An 18,892-nucleotide genomic window follows, 5' to 3' on the forward strand; every position below is an offset into this window, starting at 1 on the left:
TTACTAAATTTGATAAACTTTCTGTTTTGGAAGATAATTATATATCAAATAACACATTAAACTTAAACTATCTATAAATTATTGTACCAAATACAGAAATGACTAAGCCTGACAAAGATTTTCACAAAATCCAGAATGACCATAATTCTGTTGTTCTGTGTAAGAAGGTGAGAGCTTGGAGGGAATTGTGTGACTTAATTAAGCAAGAATAAAACGGAAAGAAGGGAAAGAGGGTGGGAAGAAAAGGCTAGGGAGGTCTGAATTGCAGGCAGGAAGCTATGCTCAAGTTCAAAGGAGAAGCATAGAGGCGTAGAGAGGGCCCCCAGTGGAGCAGATGGTATGTGTGAGACAGTGATTTTCAAATTACATTTTGAGGAGTTCCCACAGAGGCTGGTCTGCAAGAGACATCCTCAAGCATGGTGCGGCAGATCCGCTACAGAGTCACCTGCTAGGACACGGAGCATGCTGGGGCCGGCCAAAATGTCAGCTGGCCAGGATGGCATGAGCTCTGGGTATTACTGGCCATGAGATTATTTGTTGTTGTTTATTGTATTTAGAGGGTAGGGAGAGAGAGTGCGTGTATCATAATGAGAGCATGGAGGTCAGAGGACAACTTCTACCATGTGTGTTCTGGGGATTGCATCCAGGTCATCAGACTTGGTAACAAATGCCTTTACCTGTTACACTTACCTTTGCAGCACTGACAATGAGACGGAAAATCAAGTAGGGAAATAGGTTCATCTATCTCACCAAGGAAGAGCCAACAGGCCTAGGTACAGATTGGATGGTCTAGGGGCAGGAGGTGACAGGCCCATGCAGAGAGAGAAACTAGGCGTGCCGCATTGAGTTCCAGCCCACTGATACTGGATTACGTGGCAGTGTGAAAGAGACGGCCTGGATGGTGTGCAGGATCTAAAGAGAAGTACAGTTGTGCGTGTGTGACTATGTAAAATACAGCTGTGGTGGGTGATTACAGGAAGGTTCCTCGTGTGCACAGTGAGGCCCTGGGAACTGGGTTCTGCTTTACTCTTGGACAGTATTCGGCTTTGTAGGAGAACTGATGTTAAGCTGAAAGCCCTCAGCTCTGTGGCACAGCTATTCCAGACCCAGAGACTGGCAGTCAGTTCTGGTGGGTGGCAATCACAGGGTCCCGTTGCCAGGTAAGGCAGGGATTCTCTGTAGCTTTCAGTTGCTGAAGATAAAATTCCCAGCAGGAGAGAATTTGTTTCTCTTCTGACCTGGGGACATAAAGCCACAAACCAAGGCCTAAGGAAACCACCAGGAAAGCACCATCTCAAAGTAAATACATATAAAATAAAAGCTGTGAGCCAGTGAACTAAAAATAGAGATGTAAATATTTACTCAGTGAAAGAAAGATTCATCAGCTGGGACTATAGCTCAGCGATGGAGCACTGCAAAAGGCCCCAGGTTCACAAGGAAAAGAAAGAAAGGCCAGCTGGAGCTCGGCTTTTACAGAGGACCCAGGTTGGGTTTCTAGCTCACTATAGTTATAGGTGGCCCACTACCGCCTATAACTCCAGCTCCAGAGATCCTGGTGACTTGAGTGGGCACCTTCACTCATGTACACCTACACACATATGCACACACTTAAAAATAAATCTTTAAAAAGAAAGAAAAATAGGGCTGTCTCAGCCAGGCATAATAACACATGTCTGTCTAATACCGATTAGGAGTTAGAGGCAGAGGCAGAAGATTGCAAGCTCAAGGCCAATCTGGGCTACATAGCAAGACCTCCATCTTAGGAAACAAGACAAAAGTTTTACAGTGGTAAAATCTACCAGAACTGCAAACTGATCAAGGTTAACACACACAACTTGATTATTTCTGTTGATAATATGTGCCCTAGATATACTGTGATAACAGTGGTACCTGGCTAATCGTGAGAACATCAAATTTGAATAGAGACACAGTGACTTGACCAGTACTCAAAACTGTCAAGTCATCAGAGAAAATATGAACTATACAGGCCAAAGAGAGCTGTGAAGGTGTGTGAGTGCAGTGTGCTGTACTGTGTGAGAGCCTGGAGCAGAGGACATACGCTGGGTGAAAATGAAGGAAGCCTGGGTCAAGGTGACAGTATATGCTCCCAATGCAAGCAAGTAATGGAGGATGGAGAATGGGATATATAGAAATCATCTGAGTCCTTTTTAACTTTATTGTAAAACTTACCTCTAAGATAAAAGGGCTATTTAAAATAATACAGCTAACAGCGGATGGGGTGGAACATTTCTTAAATAGCAAAGTTGGGGATCTCTCAGTTGGAGATCAGCCAGGGCTACACAGAGAAATCATGTCTGGATGGAGGGGAATACTTGTAAACAATTGGGGGAAAAAAATCAGATTTACTGCCTGGCATAACATTTCCTTCCTAGCCAGGCGGTGGTGGCACATGCCTTTAATCTATCTCAGCACTCCGGAGGCAGAGGCAGGCAGATCTCTGAGTTAAAGGTTAGCCTAATCTACAGAGTGAGTTCCAGGACAGCCATGGCTACACAGAGAAATCCTGTCTCAAAAAAAAGAAAGGAAAGAAAATTTACTAGTACTCAGGATTTTGTTATTTCATTATTATTATTTTATTTATCTGGCATAATTTTTAATCACATATGATTTGAATATGTAAGAAAATGAAATGAAACCCTCTGGAGGTATTTTGAATTAGGCAAAAAGCTACTCTAGGAAGGATAATGTCAGGGAGCCATTTCCCACGGTGTTGTACGGAATGCCAAATCTCAGATAGCAACCTCCGCCTGTAAACATCGTGGGAATCTGCGACACTGGGAGTGACACCATTGAGTAATAGTTGAGGATATGCATCCCATCTGGAGCACAAGTATTAACCGTAAGGCTTTTTCTGTCCTGATGCATCTGTCTGTTTTTCCTCATCTGTTTACTAGTCAAGTCCTGTTGGCGATTTAAAGTAATTTATTTGATATGTATTTGAGAATTTCATACACGTCCAGTGTCTTTTGATCCTATCAGCCCGAGCTTCTCCTTCTTGATTCCTCCGAGATCCACCCCCCATGCTTAGTTATCTTCATGTATACCAGTTAGTATTGAGTACGGCCTCACAGTTCTGTCATACACAAAACCCAATGCTGCTCAAGCAGGTGCTTTGAAGTGTGAAGAATTTTTTTTCACCACGATAGTGTGTGCGTGTGTGTGTGTGTGTGTGTGTGTGTGTGTGTGCTGAGTTTGCTAGCTGCAGATTTAAAAATAGGATCTCTGTATAATAACAAACACAAAACATTTTTTGGTAATATGAAAAAAATACTTTAAAACTGTTTTTTTTTTTTTTTTTCAAAAAGCAACAATTTTTTTCTTTCTTTTTTTTTTTCATCATGAAGCTGCTACCTAAAGCATCAAAATGGTCTTTTTGTTCAAAAATGTGTTTTTACTTTGCTTCTCAGGGTAGACTTGGTTTCTGTGTGACTTTGCAGACATGAATTTACCATCATCACATGTTTCTTGTATTAAATCTTGAGCTGCTGCAAGCACCCCTGTATTGAACTAACCCACTCTTTCCTTTCAGGCTGCTGTTTGGAATGCTCTATCCGGCGTACTACTCATACAAAGCTGTGAAGACGAAAAACGTCAAGGAATATGTAAGTAGTTGCCGTAATTCTCATTTAGTGTGTCAATGGCACACAAACCTTGAGAAGCCAATGCTGTTGTAGAGAACTAGATTGAGTTTTCAGGTCAAAAGGTGATGTGAGCATTGTCATAAAAATAATCATTTTGTTTAACTGACTTTGAAAACAACTGACAATAAAACTTCAAATAGCCTTCACTGGCCATTGGCACTGGAAGTGGTATAGCTTTCCCAAGAGGAGTGATGGAGCGCTCCTCATAGTCTGGTCACAGTCAACTTAGGTCCCAGTACCTGCTGGTGGAGAGGGTTTGTCTAGCTTTTGAAGAGGGTTGTGAATCTTGGTGTAGCTTTCTATTTTGATGGAGTACATTTTGAAAGAATAACAAATCTGTATCTTGGGCATTGAATCAGGGGAAGGAAGCAGCCAGTACTGAGAACTGTGGCTTTTTTTTGGTTACACTCAGGAGCTGGGCTATCCATTTGAAAATGAGCAATCCAGTCGCAATTAGTACTTTCACGGTGATTGTGCAGACAGCTGACACCATCCTGCCAGTCTACACTGACACCCACCCCATTAAGCAGCCACAGCTCCCTCCTCCCTCCCTCCCTGGAGACGTCCCCTAAACAGAATCTTGTAGTGAGTGACCTTTTGTGTTTGGCTTTCCTCGCCTGCCGTGGTGTGTTCTCTAGGCTCATCCATGTTTTCACGAATTTCAGTGTTCCATTCCTCTGGCTGGAATAATGCTTCATTGTGTTAGTAAGCCAAACAATGGGTTGGTTATCTGCTCATCTGCTGACAGACATTTGAATTGTTCTGCTTCTGTCTTTTTGGCTGTTACGAATAATGCTGGCACAAACATGCCCATGCGAGCATCTGTTTAAGTGCCTGTTTTGGGCTCTTGGAGGTGAATAACTGTGGTTCTTTGTAAGGAACCTTGGATGGCAGGCTTGTCGTCCGGCCCATCAAGTGATCAAAAAGATCAGAAATCCAGTCCTGATTCTTGAGAGTTTCTTTTCAGCTATTTGAGGTTGCATGGAGCCACTGACTAGAACTTTTATAATAAATCTATTGGACTTTTATAGCTATTTTTCTCTTTCATATAAGGCCAATTTGTATAATGAAGTATATGTACACATAGACCCACACACCTCAGTTATAATGGTGAAATAACATTTATGAGAGGTGCTCTGGAATTTATAAATCCTTTATGATACAGATCTCTTGGATCTAGGATTGGGAAAATAGTCTTAAGACATGGAAGCATATTAGGTCATACTAATTTAAATTCCTTTTATAAGTAGCTTGAAGGGACATATTTCAATATATACTGTAATAAATATTTCAAGTATCGTGTTATAGTACTGGTGTATGTTACTTTTTAAAACAACAGTTGCTTTCCATTTACAGTATTTTTCAAGCTGCCTGTGGTGAAAGACCTGTTTGGTTAGGTTTGTTTTCTGTTTTGTAGACCTGGGGAAGCAATTTTGTTAGGTTTCTCCTAGAAGTCATTTGCCGTCGCTTTTGTAAAAATGAAATGAAAATGAACCACTAGTAAAACAAAGATGCAAAACCTCTCCAGAGACATGGGAAGTATACCACCAAATATTTGTTTCTATAGACGTGAAATACTATCAACTTAGTGCTTTTCGTAAAATACTGTTAATTTAGTGCTTTTGGGCTTACTGTAAGTGCCACAGCCTTGCACACTTCCCAAGACAACACTACTCTACTGTGAAATTCTTTACTTGGAATTTTCTTTCCAATGTTAAAAAGTAGGAATAACCCATCATCTTTAAAATGACATGAAAATATGAGCCGTGGAATATACTACTAGCCAGAGCTTAATAAATCTGAAAATGTATGTGTGGTGTGTATTCGATGGATCTTTTTCTGATTCTAGTTAAGTGTACAGTTGAAGAACTAGGTGGTAGGTCTTTCAGCTATGGGCTCATATCCCCATTAAAGCATGCCAGGGCCAGGTGTGTGATCTCAGTCATAGCCCTCCAGAGGATAAGATAGGAGAACCAGTGAATACTTGAAGTTAGCCTGGACTACAGAATGAAGTGATCTTGTCCCAAATAGAAAATAGACAGGGCATCAGACAAATAGATAGACACCCTGTCCCAGATAAATAACTTGACAAGTAGACAGGCAGGGTAGGCAGATAGATAGATAGATAGATAGATAGATAGATAGATAGATAGATAGATAGATAGATAGATAGATAGATAGATAAGATAACCAAGCTGAGTGGACAGCAGTAAGAATGGGAGAGTGTGAAGTAGAGATAAATTACCTGTATGTATACAGAATTCTGGAAAGGGGCTATTTAGAGGTTGGTCTAATTATAACACAAAGATTAGTCCTTTTACTATGTATCAGAGGTTTTTTTGTTGTTGTTGTTGTTGTGTTGTTATTGTTACATTTTTCTTCTCTTTTAGAGACCTGGTCACAGTAGCTTCACCTGGCCTCAAACTCACTATGAAACTAGCTGGGATGACCTTGAATACCTCATCCTCTATATTCCAAGTGCTGGGTGGGATGAAAAGCATGTCCCACCATGCCCACCAGCACATGTCCCATCATGCCCAGCTCCACTTGAAGACATAAGTGTATATGTTTTCTTCCCATAACAAGACACTCAGATGTTTATTATTGGATTGTTTGAAAATGTAAAACAATTAAACATCACATGCTTCTGAGATTTGAATTCTCCCTTATGTGCTAAAAATAACTTAGCCTGCATAAGAGAATCCATTAAAATTCAAATTGAAAAATGAAATACATGTGTTGATAGCTACACACATGTTGACAAACTAGTGTGTTTAAATATGTAGCGTGTTGTTTTACTGGTTTTTAACAACTCAATACCCTTCTTTTGCAATTCTTGGAACTGAATCCAAGGCCTTGCTAATTCTAGGCAAGTGACCTACACTCCTAATTCTTACACAGTTGTTTTGAAGGGATATTTTGTTATTAATAATTTTTCATTGTTTGCTTGGGTTTTTTGTTTTGTTTTTTTGGGATTGTTTTGGTTTTGGTTTGTTTGGTTTGTTGAGTTTTTTGCTTGTTTTGTTTTGTTTTGTTTTGTTTTGTTTTGTTTTGTTTTGTTTGAGACAGGGTTTCTCTGTGTAGCCTTGGCTGTCCTGGAACTTACTCTGTAAACCAGGCTGGCCTCAAACTCAGAGATCTACCTGCCTCTGCCTCCTGAGTGCTGGGATTAAAGCCACCACTGCCTGGCTATTTGTAGTTTTGCTATGATACTATGACAAGAACAATAACAAAACACCAGTTTTCCTAACCGTCTTTTGGGGAGGATCACAGTAGTGAAGAATGATTGAAGAGAAACTAGGGAAGTAGAAAGGCATAGCTGGAGCTGCTTTGATTATTGCTGTGCAACCAAGTCTGTTTTGAACGTACAGTGAGTGCTAAAATCAAAGATAAACAGGCACTGAGCCAGAGGGGAATACAATGCAGCCCTGAAGACCAGTGACCCACTTGTCTAATGGCAAGACTCTGAAAAGCCAAGTTTGAGGTAGTGTGAGTGTTCCCTGGAGCAATGCATGTGTATTTAATTATTCTCCAGGAAATTCAGAATACGTTTGCAAATTACCATGTCTATTCTAGTTGCTCTTTTCCCAGTCACCACGCTATTCTAGATGGAAAGCCACAAAATATTTCATCTCAAACATCCCTAGAGTTCAAAGATGTAAAATGGGTCTACCTGGCTGCGTTCCCTCTAGAGGCTCCAGTCTGATGGAAGATGGGTATCATTCAGAGTTGGAAGCGCCCCACATTTCTTGGCTTCAGGCTCAATCCCTTTGTCTTTACAGCCAACAGCTCAGGGCTGAGATCTTTAGATGCTGCCAGGATTGGCTTTTAGCCTTCCCCCTCCCTCCTCCTCTTGTAAGGTCCTTTATGAATGACTGGTCCACCCCTCAAGGTTGTCTGATTCTTGGCCTTAATTCCATTTGCCTCCTTATTTTCTCTTTATCATATAACCTAATATACTTACTTTCTAGGAATTAAAACATGGATCTATTCCAAGGAAAGGAGGCAGGATTCTGCTGACCCCATATCCCCACTCATCCTTATTGTCCATTCACCCGTGAGGACCCTTGCAAGACAGCATTGGTCCACACCGTAGTACTAAGGTTTTTAATGTTCTGTTCATTCTGTTCTACAATGTCCCCCCTTTTATTGTTTTTGTTTTTGAGATGGGGTTTCTTTGTGTAGCTCTGGCTATCCTGGAACTTTCTGTGTACACCCATCTGCCTCTGCCTCCCAAGTGCTGGGATCAAAGACATGTACCACCACACCCAGCCCCAACAATGCTCCTGTTAACAACAAAGGTGATGGGGCTGGAGAGATGGCTCAGTGGTTTAGAGCACTTGCTCTTGCAAAGGAGCTCACTTCTGTTCCCAACAGCCACCTGGTAATTCCAGGGCATCTGATAGCTTCTTCTGAACTCCAAGAGCACCAGGCATGCGTATGTGCACATACAGACAGACAGAACATTCATATACATAAGAAAATGTAAATTAATCTTTGGGGGGGGGGCGGGATTCAAGACAGGGTTTCTTTGTGTAGGCTTGGCTGTCCAGCTCACAGAGATCTTCCTGCCTCTGCTTGCCTGAGTGCTGGGATTACAGGCATGAACCACCGTGCCCAGTTGTAAATTAATCTTTAAAAAAATTAACATAGGTGATACTCTAGCTTCACAGAAACATGGAGGCAGCTTTCACTGCCAGCCAGTAAACAGTCTTGTGATTGATTACATTTTGCTGGCCATGATGATTTGGCTATTTTCTATCAAGACCCCCTAAGTTCCCAAAGCAACTGTGAACTGAGAGGTTAAAAAAATTAGATAGGGCAGGGCAGTGATGTTGGCACACACCTCTGGCCCCAGGGCTCCGGAGGCAGAGGCAGGCAGATCTCTGTGAATTTGAGGCTTGATCTACAGCGCCAGTTCCAGAGCAGCCAGGGCTATACAGAGAAACCCTGTCTCAAAACACCAAGAAAAAAAAATAAGTAGGAAGTTTTTGAAAGTTGTGTAAAATTAAAAAGAAAGAAAAGTCTTACCAGTCCTTTAAGGATCTTCTTGGGAAAGGTAGAGGATAATATAATGTTCTTGTATTCTCCTTAATTCCACCAAATGTAGCCATACTGTTTGAACTGATCCTGTCCTGCTTGGCTTGGCAGCCCTGTCCAATTCACTTTGGTTTTTTTTTTTTTTTTTTGTGTGTGTGTGTGTGTGTGGAAGTTTCTTGGTGGTGATAACCCAGCTTGCATTTCTCTGTTACAATCTCAGCACCTCTTTATGCTGCCTAGTACTGTATCATCTGTTATTGTCTGTCCCCTACCAGAGCAAGCACCATAGGAAGGGCTTTATTAATTTAATTGTCCTATTCTGTACCTACAACAGTAGACGGTATATGGTAATTAATCAGAACTTTTGAATAAATGAACTTGTAAGACAGAAAAGCTGGCTTCTCAGTACCTGCAAAAATGCTAAATTGTGCTTTGCAAGAGCTTGTGTGTGCCTCCGAGGTGGACTGAGCTGGCTCTCCAGCTTGGATTCTGCTGGGTTGGGGCATGTACAAGCCGGTTCTCAACACTTATCCCCAAACCCATTGTCTTTGTGATATTTAGTCCTGACCTAAATTCTACTGATATCTACTTCAAAAGCCTTTTCTAAAAGCAAACATTCTGGGCTAATTTACTTCTTCCCACCCTAACTACTACCATTCGCCCAAAGCCTGCAAATGGCAGGTTGCACCTGATAAAACAGATGCCGTGTGCAAATCAAAACAAATGGAGAGCACTGTGTATTTTGGCAGCGTTCCTCTCTTCCTTTGCCTATTTTTAAAACAGAGCTTCCCTGGGATATAATTTCCTGTATGGTGCGGCTGATATGGCCTACTTAGACACTCAGTCTTGCAGTAATTGAAATGCAAGCTTACCGGAGATTTAATACGGTTTTTGCAAAGTTCTCCAGGCTCATACATCTTAAGACTTGAAAATAAGAGTGTTTACTTCCAAACCATGTGTAATTGCTGTAGCTTTTCTAGGAAACCAGTGTTCTTATTCTAAGAATGTTGGAGAGAGCAGCAATGAAAAGACTGGCTAAACAGCACTTAAAAGTTAAAATCAGACATTTGGTCCTGAGATTCAGGAAACAGGAACAAAGGAAGGACACTCCTTTGGGAGATGACTTGTTAAAAGGCCCAGAAATGAGTCTAAAGTTTTGCTGAGCGTTTGAAAGTGACCTCATTTTTAACTGAGTTTGTAGGTGATGGAGGTGAACATAAAGGCCAAGGGCCAACCAGCTCTAGAGTTCTCATGGCTCAGAGGCAGCTGAAGTTGTTTGGTTTGAGGGCGCTGATTAGAGGGGGAAACATACTGAAGAGCTCACCTCACTCGTCTTGTTCCCAGCATCCTCCACCAGGTAGAGGAGGCGCAGAACAGTTCCACTGACCTCCTCAAGTGTTCTGGGTACCCTGTGAGGGCAATTCAGATGTCCATTTGAGGAAAGGGATGTAGTGTGTTGTTCTTTTCAATTTTTTTTTATTTGCTTTGTATCCTGGCTATAGCCCCCCCTCCTCCCAGTCCCACTCTCTCTCCCTCTTCTCCCCCTATGCCCCTCCCCTGGTTCCCTGAAAGGGGAGGAGAGGCATAATCTAGAATGTTGTGGAGGCTGACCTCAACTCCACACCTCCTGCTTCACCCTCCTGAGTAGCAGGAGGCATGTAGCACTAGACCCAGCCTGATCTCGCGTTAGTTCTCACTTTTAGACCGTCAGTTGTTGCAAGAAGCTCAGTGTGGAATGCACTCACTGCCATGCCTCACAGCAGATGGTTTTTCTGGGACTCAGAAGGAGAGCACCAACTCCCAGCATTCTCCTCTGCATTCCGCATGCAGGCTGTGGAATGACTTGATTGTTTTCGTAAAACTTCTCAGTGGGATGGGAATTGAACATGTGTATTCTAACATCTTTACCCAGATTTTCAAATTGGCATGGCGGCTGGGTGGTTGTTGAAAAATTCTATGACTGGTTCACCACCTGTGGGTATCACCCCCTTTGGAGGTCGTACAACCCTTCCACAGGTGTTGCATATCAGATATTTACATTATAATTCTTAGCAGTAGCAAAATTACAGTTATGAAGTAGCAACAAAAATAATGGTATGCTCGGAGGCCGCCATAACATGAGGAACTGTGTTAAAGAGTCGCAGCGTTAGGAAAGTTAAGAATTGCTTTTCTAAGATACCAAATAAGGCACATCATTGGTGTTTGCTTGTAAGTATGAATTAATAGGAAATGGAATTTTTTTAGCCCCAGAAAATTATTTTAAATGCTATTAGTTGCTAGAATTAATATCTTTAGCTGTAAGTCTTGGTTTGGGGGGGTTGTTTTTTGCTTTTATTTGTTTTGGGGGAAGGAGGTTCAAGACAGGGTTTCTCTGTGTAACCCTGGCTGTCCTGGACTCACTTTATAGAATAGGCTGGCCTTGAACTCACGGAGATCTGCGAGCCTCTGCCTGCCTAATGCTAGGATTAAAGGGCTGCACTGCCACTCCCCTACTTTATCAACTTAGATTTCATAATAAAATCTTTGTAAACTTGGGACAAGCCCCTTATCTTTCCTTCAGTGAATTAAGTCCTTTTAAATTATGTGACAGTTATTTACAAACCTGATTTTTGATGCGTCAGGTTTACTTACACGCAGTACATATTGATATGCATAAATGAAGTTATATGTATATCTTTTGTTGATGTCATCGAAACTGTCAGAATCAAGTGTCTTATACTCTGGTTTTCAGCAAGCGATTTCTTCATGGCCACTGTGGGAGCCTTACAACAGCCTCATCCTAAGCAACTGTGAGGTGTGAAGAACATTCTGTAGCTGGAGACTCGGCTCAGAGGTTAAGAACACTTACTGCCTTTGCGGAGGACCCAAGATAGTTTCTCCTACGGCTTTAGAATGCCAATTAGTGAAACTCTTGGCCTTTGTGAAGTAAATTGAGCTTTCCCACGCTCCTTGAGCTGCAGCCCTGTCCCAGCATCCAGTGAAAATGCTTAAATTGTCCCTGCGGTCACACTACACCTAAAAGCTGGCAGACATCCACTCATATTGAGGCAGGACATTACTGACTGTGGTGTCAGTGGAAATGGACTTTAAAGCAGAGACAGAAACAGTCGTTTCCATTAAAGGAAATGTTGCTAAGAAGTTGGAGAGAGGCCTAGCCACCTCCACCCTAGCTCCTAGTGATGGACTAGCTTAAAGTCACAAGAGCTCCAACAACAAAAAGCCTCTGCCTCCACCCTCACTCAGGGAAAGCTATATTCCAAGGCAGCCAGTGTTCAGCCTTCCTGTCTCTGTTCAGAAACCATAACCTCCCACCAGACAAAAACAGATCAAACTGTGTGTGTGTGTCTGTGTGTGTGTGAGGGGGCGGTGGGGGGTGAGAAAACACGAAAGCTCAGCTGTGTAGCAGACCAATTTAAAACCTGAAATGCTGGAGCTGGAGAGATGGCTCAGCAGTTAAGAGCACTGGCTGCTCTTCCGGAGGACCTGGGTTCTATTCCCAGCACCCGCATGGCAGCTCACAACTGTCTGTAACTGCAGTTCCAGGGACTCCAATCCCCTCACAGAGACATATACAAGATACCAATGCACATAAAATAAAAATAAACCATTTAAAAAAAACCCTGAAATGCTTAGCTTTGAAACACTTTTCAAGGAAGACAAAATACCAACTAACAAAGTATATGTGTGTATACATATATATGTGTGTAAAATTAAAAGATAGGTTTTTAAAAGTATGCCTCATGGGGCACACCTATAATCAATCCCAGGACTCAGGGTGCCAGAACAGGAGGAGTGGGAATGTGAGGAAAGCCTGGACTATTTAGCGAGCTTCTATCTCTACATATGTACGTGATGCATGCATACATACATACATGAACAAACAAAAGGTTCTATACGGAAAGTCGGATGAGTTAAACAGTATAAAGCAAAAGAATAAAATCCAGGAATTTAGTTCACTTACATAAGCTTAATAAAACGAAGAGCAGGCCCTGAGTGCAGTGAGACATGCCTGTGTCTCATTGTTGTGAGGCAGAGGCAGGAGAATCATGAGTTCTAAGCCAGTTTGGGCTGCATTGTTAGAACTTATCTCAGAACATAAACAACAAAAGAAGACACTTGCAAGAGGGAAGGTGGGGAGAAATTAGCACAAGGATTGACAAACAAAAGAAATTTAACCAAGACATGCTAAATTTAAATGTTAAGGAAAACACTACTAAAAACTTCTATTACAGAAAAGTTTTCTTTTTTAAAAACTGAGAAATTTGGGTGCCAGAGAGATAGCTCAGAAGTTACGAGCACTTGCTGCTCTTACAGAAGACCCAGGTTTGGTCCCCAGAACCCATGTGTCAGCTCACAGCCCCCTCTAATTCCAGTTTCAGGGCATCAGACCACCTATTCCAGCCTCTGTGGGCACTGCATGTATGGAGGACACACACACTGGAAAAATACACATACCCATAAAAGGAAAATAGTATTTTAATGAGGTAGTTCCTAATTATATCACGTGTACCTGACTTTGTTGCTTTTCAGCTGAAGGTCACATATTTTACACGGTGAATTTTTTTCTGCAAAATTCTGGAACCTGTCTTTTGAATGCTAAGACAACTGGCTTTCCTTTATGATTTTAGACTCGCCAAGTCTTTACTATGGCTGCAGTAATCAGATCGTCAGCCATGTAGACCTGCCATTGCCAGAGGTTCTTTAAAAAACACAGAAGCCACAGCTGTTTCTGAAGATTTCCACTAAAACCAGTCAAGTCCTTCCCTACAACCTGGTAGAGCTTGAAGGACACACAAGCATCATGAGAATGTCGGGAGAGGAAGTCCTTCGGAACAGCTGTTCAGAAATCTCCTACGTGCTGAAATAAGTTTTAGCTTAAGTCATGTTCTTTTGATAATCAGAATGGTTAAGTAAAACAAAAGAAATCACTTTAAAAAACACAGATAAACAAAACATATATCCTGACTCTGCAAGTCAAGCGGGAAGAGCTACTCACAGGCCACAGGTAAAGACAGAGTTGAGAAACCTGTGTTTTCCAAAAGGTTCCAGCAGGTTTCTTTCTAGTGAAGGTCTGACTTAAGCAGATTTTATTCATCTGAGGGCAAGGAGGACTCATACAGCCCAGATTAGTCTGAAACTCCACCAAGAATGATCTTGAACTTTGCCTGTACCTCCTAAATGCTCAACTCACAGGTGTGAGCCCACGTGCCTGCTTTCTGCAGTCCTAGCTACTGAACCCAGAGCCTCATGCTGGGCAAACACTGTACCAGCTGAGTTCTGTACACAGCCCCAGACCTCCTCCTTGGGAAGGAACCTTCATCATGTATCCACATCCAAGCGGCTTTGGACTTTTAGTTGGAAAACAACAGAATACTCTTCCTGGACTTTGGGGAAGAGAAACTTGCCTGGCTGCCCTTTCCTCCATTGTGCAATGCTCCTATTGCTACCATGAACAACCCCCCACCCAACACACACACACACACCCTCAAGAACCAGATTGACGGCTAAAGGCACTTTCTACTTTTTTTGAACCTTATGATAGTGGTAGTTGTTTGAATTTTTTTTTGAGACAGGATCTGACTTTGTAGAACAAGCTCTCTTGGAAATTACTATGTTGCCCAGGCTAGCCTCAAACTCAAAGATACACTCCTGCCTCAGGCTTTAGAGTCTTTAGGGGTTTTAGTGTGAGTCACCATGCCTGGCTCTTAAATGAAAAAATTTCAGAGTCAGGGAATGTTGCCCTTTGTTCTAGTTGGTACTGTGAGAACTGCTTGGAGCCTGCCAGGGTAGCTCTGGGCTTCAGTGACCACATATACCCCCCTGTGATCTTATTTAAATGCAGATGCTGGTGTAGTAGGTCTGGCATAGACTTGAAATTCTTCGTCTCCAGCCAGGGCTCTGTGCGTGGGCTGAACGCTGACCCCACATCCAAAGCATATGTGGATTTTGCTTTTAAATGTCTGGCTCTTCTCTCTGCACACTGTGCTGAGGGGGACTAGAAGTCTGGGTGACTTGTTTTGAATCCTCAGGAGATTGTGTATGTGGGGTGGGTGGACAGGGAAAGGGAGATGAAAAATAGAGTTTTAAGGGAGGAAGGAAATTGGGAGAGAAGGCAAGAAAGGGTAATGGAAGTAAATGCGAACCAAGCACGGTCTGTATATACCCATGAAAATGCCATAGTAAATTCCAGTATCTCAATGAAAATTACTTTTTAAAAAAAAGATGTTGCTGGCCTGGCGTGATAGCACACAACTTTAATCCCAGCACTCAGGAGGCTGAGACAGACTGATCTCTGAGTTTGAGGACAGCCTGGTCTACAAAGCAAGTTCCAGGCCAGCCAGGGCTACACAAAGAAACCCTGTCTTGATGTTGCTGTAGGCCGTAGGCTGTAGGCAGCTTTCCACCATGCACCAACTCGTTCTTCTTAAAGTTCTAATAGATTCACCTGTACAAGGGAGCACTAGCAGATTATTTGCTTTAGAAACATATAAATTGATTAGCAGCTTGGAATACAAGCATATTGTAACACAGTTAACCACACAGTACAATCTGAGTCAGACTTTCTCCTGGTCTCCATGTTTTGAGGCTGGCCTAATGTCTGTGGGTGAAGCTTCCCTGTCAGTAGGCACCCTTTGTTCTCCAATTTCCTCTAGAGCAGTGGTTTTCAACCTGTGGGTCATGACCCTCTTTGACATACTGTTTTCTCCAAAAATATTTACATTACGATTCATAATAGTAGCAACATTACAGTTATGAAGTAGCAAGAAAAACAATTTTCTGGTTGGGGGTCACCACCGCATGAGGAACTGAATTAAAAGAGTCACAGCATTAGGAACATTGAAAACCACTATCTGAGAGTCTTGCTTGGCTCTGACTCCAGGGAGCTATGTGTGCCCACCCCAGTGTGGACTTTGGTTCTCTCTCTGGGATGGAGATGCTTGTACGACTCCTTGGGATGACTCAGATTAGAAGAGTAGTGGTCCAAGATGTTGGAATGCCAAGGAAAAGAGGGACACAGCCTCCAGGGGAGTCAAGGTCATTGGCAGGATGGCCAGACAGCCCACTCTACTCCTCTCTGTGGGACTCACTGCTCCCCTTTTAAAACCCTGAGAAATTCTGAATGATATTAAACAGAATGGTGTGTCTTATAAGCACGTATTTTCCCAAATAAATCAAGAGGACTTTAAACAAAGGGGGAAAAGAGTAAAGCGTAAATTCCCAGCCAGTGTGGATGGAAAGAGTTATCTTGGGGCTGAAGAAGCCATCCTTTCCTTCCCATGTGCTCCTGGGAGCAGTTTCCCAAAGCCGGTCCTGAATTTTTGCATCGTTTTCAACACTTCTTAAATTAATTGTCATCTAGTTTTGAAACATTTCTGCACTTTTCCTTCTCTTGAGTTTCTCAGACTCAGAGGAGATGAAGCACACAGGGCTCCTGTAATTCATTGGTCCTGGAGAGATGAATACAATCAGACAACAGAAACGTCTGTCTGTTTTCATTCACTTGGGCACCAGACGCATCAATCTGACATGTAGCCCCATCCTTCAGGGTCTTCTGTGAGGCCTGGGGAAACTGTATGTTGCTCAGGCTAGTGTGAGTTCAGTGCAACTCCCAACCAGGAGTCGTGATGAGCAACAGCAATTAAGGCACTTACATGAGACAGGGCAGGCAGGGACCCACCTGCAAACAGAGGCAGCCCAAACCTAACCTATTTAATCCCACATTCTGTCTGTATTCAAAAAAGCCATTCAGGGCTGGCAAGATGGCTCAGCAGGTAAATGCCCTTAAGGGTGACACCTAAGCTCTATCCCAGGAGCCCTGTCAAACAGCAGACAGACTCTTTGTGTCCAGATGCAGCCTGCCCACATCAAATCTAGCTGATTTTCTACCATGCCTCTAACTTGGCACATCTCTGAGAGGAAAAAAAAAAAAAAAAAACCCATAGCAGAGCCATCTGGGTTGAATAAAAGAGGGAGTTTTTCTGTTTGATTTCTCACATTTTGTTCCTCTTTGTTTTAAAGGGGGAGAAAATTGTTGTGAAATCACCAAATTATTGCATAATTGTTCATGAAACAGGAGGAGTCTTTTTCAGATCTATGCTGTTTCCGAGGAATCCTCATTCGAGAATTTCTTCGTCCCCTCTGAAATGTGGTGTACACAAGTGCTCTGGGAAAATTGATTCAACTGAGTAACTAATAATGTCCAGAAAATACAGTTCTCTTTGGGTGGTCTGAAATTCAGCAGTGTTTATTTCCTTTTGGATTCTGCATTGTTTTTTTCTTCTTTTTTTTCCCACTGGAGCATATTTTAGCATTTATGCTCCAGGCTTACTTACTTAGTAGTTATAATTGAAATCATTAGGCACAAGTGAGTGTGTGTGTGTGTGTGTGTGTGTGTGTGTGTGTGTTGATTGGTTGGTTGGTTGATTGATTAATTGATTGGTTTAAGACCAGCATTAGTGGCTTTATGATTGGGAAGATTGGAGAATGTCTTGATGATGCAGAAATAACTGACAAAATAATTACTTTTTGTATGCTATCAACTGCCACTTGCAGCCCATAGTTACTTGTTTGAGTCGTATCAATTAAAACCTTACTTTCTTTTTAATTTCATTTATTCTTATTGTGTGTACATATGTCAGTCAAAGGGCAACTTTGTAAAGCCTGTCCTCTCCTTCCACCTGTGTGTGGATTCCAAGGCTCAGGTCATTGCACTGACTTGCACTCCAAGGCAAAAACTTTGCCCACTGGACTTTTCCCTTTTTACTTGACCCCAGACCTTTAAGAAAGAAGCCAGGCCTGGTGGCTCCTATAATCCCAGTGCTCAGGGGGGCTGTCATTACTCCTTGGCTACATTGTTGAGTTCCGTGCAAGCCTGGCCTGCAGATCTGGCCTGAGAAAATAGGAATTGCTCAGTAGATCTGTGCCTGCTTTACCAGGCAAAGGGTACTGGGAACATAATGAGCAGGACAGGTTTCATCCCTCTCTCTTGTCTTAGTGAAATGGCTGAGACAGGTGTTACAGAAGCCAAACACAATGCGCAGATTTACATATGACCTTCGAGGGGCCTTAGGAAGGGTCAGTAACTAGGAAAGCCTTTTCCTTAAGAACTAAGTTTCACTCAGACAAGACAGAGAATAATACATAGTATATAAAGATTTTAGTAGTTATATCTGGATTAAACTGCCTATTGTAATTATATATCCTCTTATATTCATACCTTACCATGAAAGCTCCTTGAGAGCAAGAAAACCTTGCCATAATAGTTTGTGACTCTTTCATGTCGAAGACTTTGTGCATAATAGAACCTAAGTAATATTTGTCAAATTAACTTATCAACTCAGCTTTTCTAATCACATACTGTAAGTTACTACAGTTGTATCATTTAACATATTATCACTATTGCTATTATAGTACCACTCCAGTAATGAAATAACAAGAGCAAGTTATATAAAGAAGCAATTTAAGAAAAAAAAACATTTCTTAGCTAACATGACATTACCATTATCCATGGATCTTAAAACTTGTAGCATGTGCTGGTAAACCAAAAGGTGATTCTGGTCCATCCCCCCCAATCCCCACCTTCCACCCCACCCCATCCCCGTGCTTGTTGTGAGTGTGTGTCCAGGCATACCTGCTGTCAGTTTCTACAATGGGACTCCGAAGGGAGTTTCAACAGTTACAATGCTTCCAGTACTGTGTGTGTTTATCCTGGGGTCGTCATAAAATTTTTTCCTAGGGATATAGAACATAAAACTTCTTTTGTTGAAAAATGTTCAAAGATCTATGAAATGAAGCCACTTTTCTTTTGGCTCAGGGTAGTGTAAATGAGTTCCCATTAAATGGAGCATGCTCTTCCGATAGCACATTTTGCCTCTGGGTATGTTCGTCTTTCAGTACTGCTCAGGCTTTAAATGCCCTGTAAGTCCTCTGGGAAAGTGGAGCTAGGAACTCCATCACATGACTGTCTGGATTTTTGAAATGCTAAGGCTTATCAAAACCTTATGGAGCAATAATAAAGCAAGCGCTGGCACTGTGTAACTGGAGTGTCACTCTAGGCGCTTTGGCTTCCTATCACAGATGACCTTTTAATCCTTCAAAGAACTTGCCTAATTAGGGGGCTTATTTTCTTGGCAAATGAATTTCTTTTGATATCTGAATGATTTTGAGGTTCTGTTTGGGCTGAGGGTGTA

The 18,892-nt window shown here is 42.1% G+C and overlaps 1 protein-coding gene across 1 annotated transcript in view; it reads left to right on the forward strand.

Moving 5' to 3' along the window:
* The window catches only part of Reep3 (receptor accessory protein 3), an 80,772-nt gene that overhangs the window by 29,559 nt on the left and 32,321 nt on the right, over positions 1-18,892 (forward strand). Inside the window, exon 2 of the mRNA XM_021635260.2 lies at positions 3,551-3,623. Within this exon, the coding sequence (XP_021490935.1) occupies positions 3,551-3,623 (73 nt within the window). The remainder of the gene's footprint in view (positions 1-3,550; positions 3,624-18,892) is intronic.

This window comes from Meriones unguiculatus, chromosome 16, assembly GCF_030254825.1.
Source record: "Meriones unguiculatus strain TT.TT164.6M chromosome 16, Bangor_MerUng_6.1, whole genome shotgun sequence".
Classification (NCBI taxonomy): domain Eukaryota; kingdom Metazoa; phylum Chordata; class Mammalia; order Rodentia; family Muridae; genus Meriones; species Meriones unguiculatus.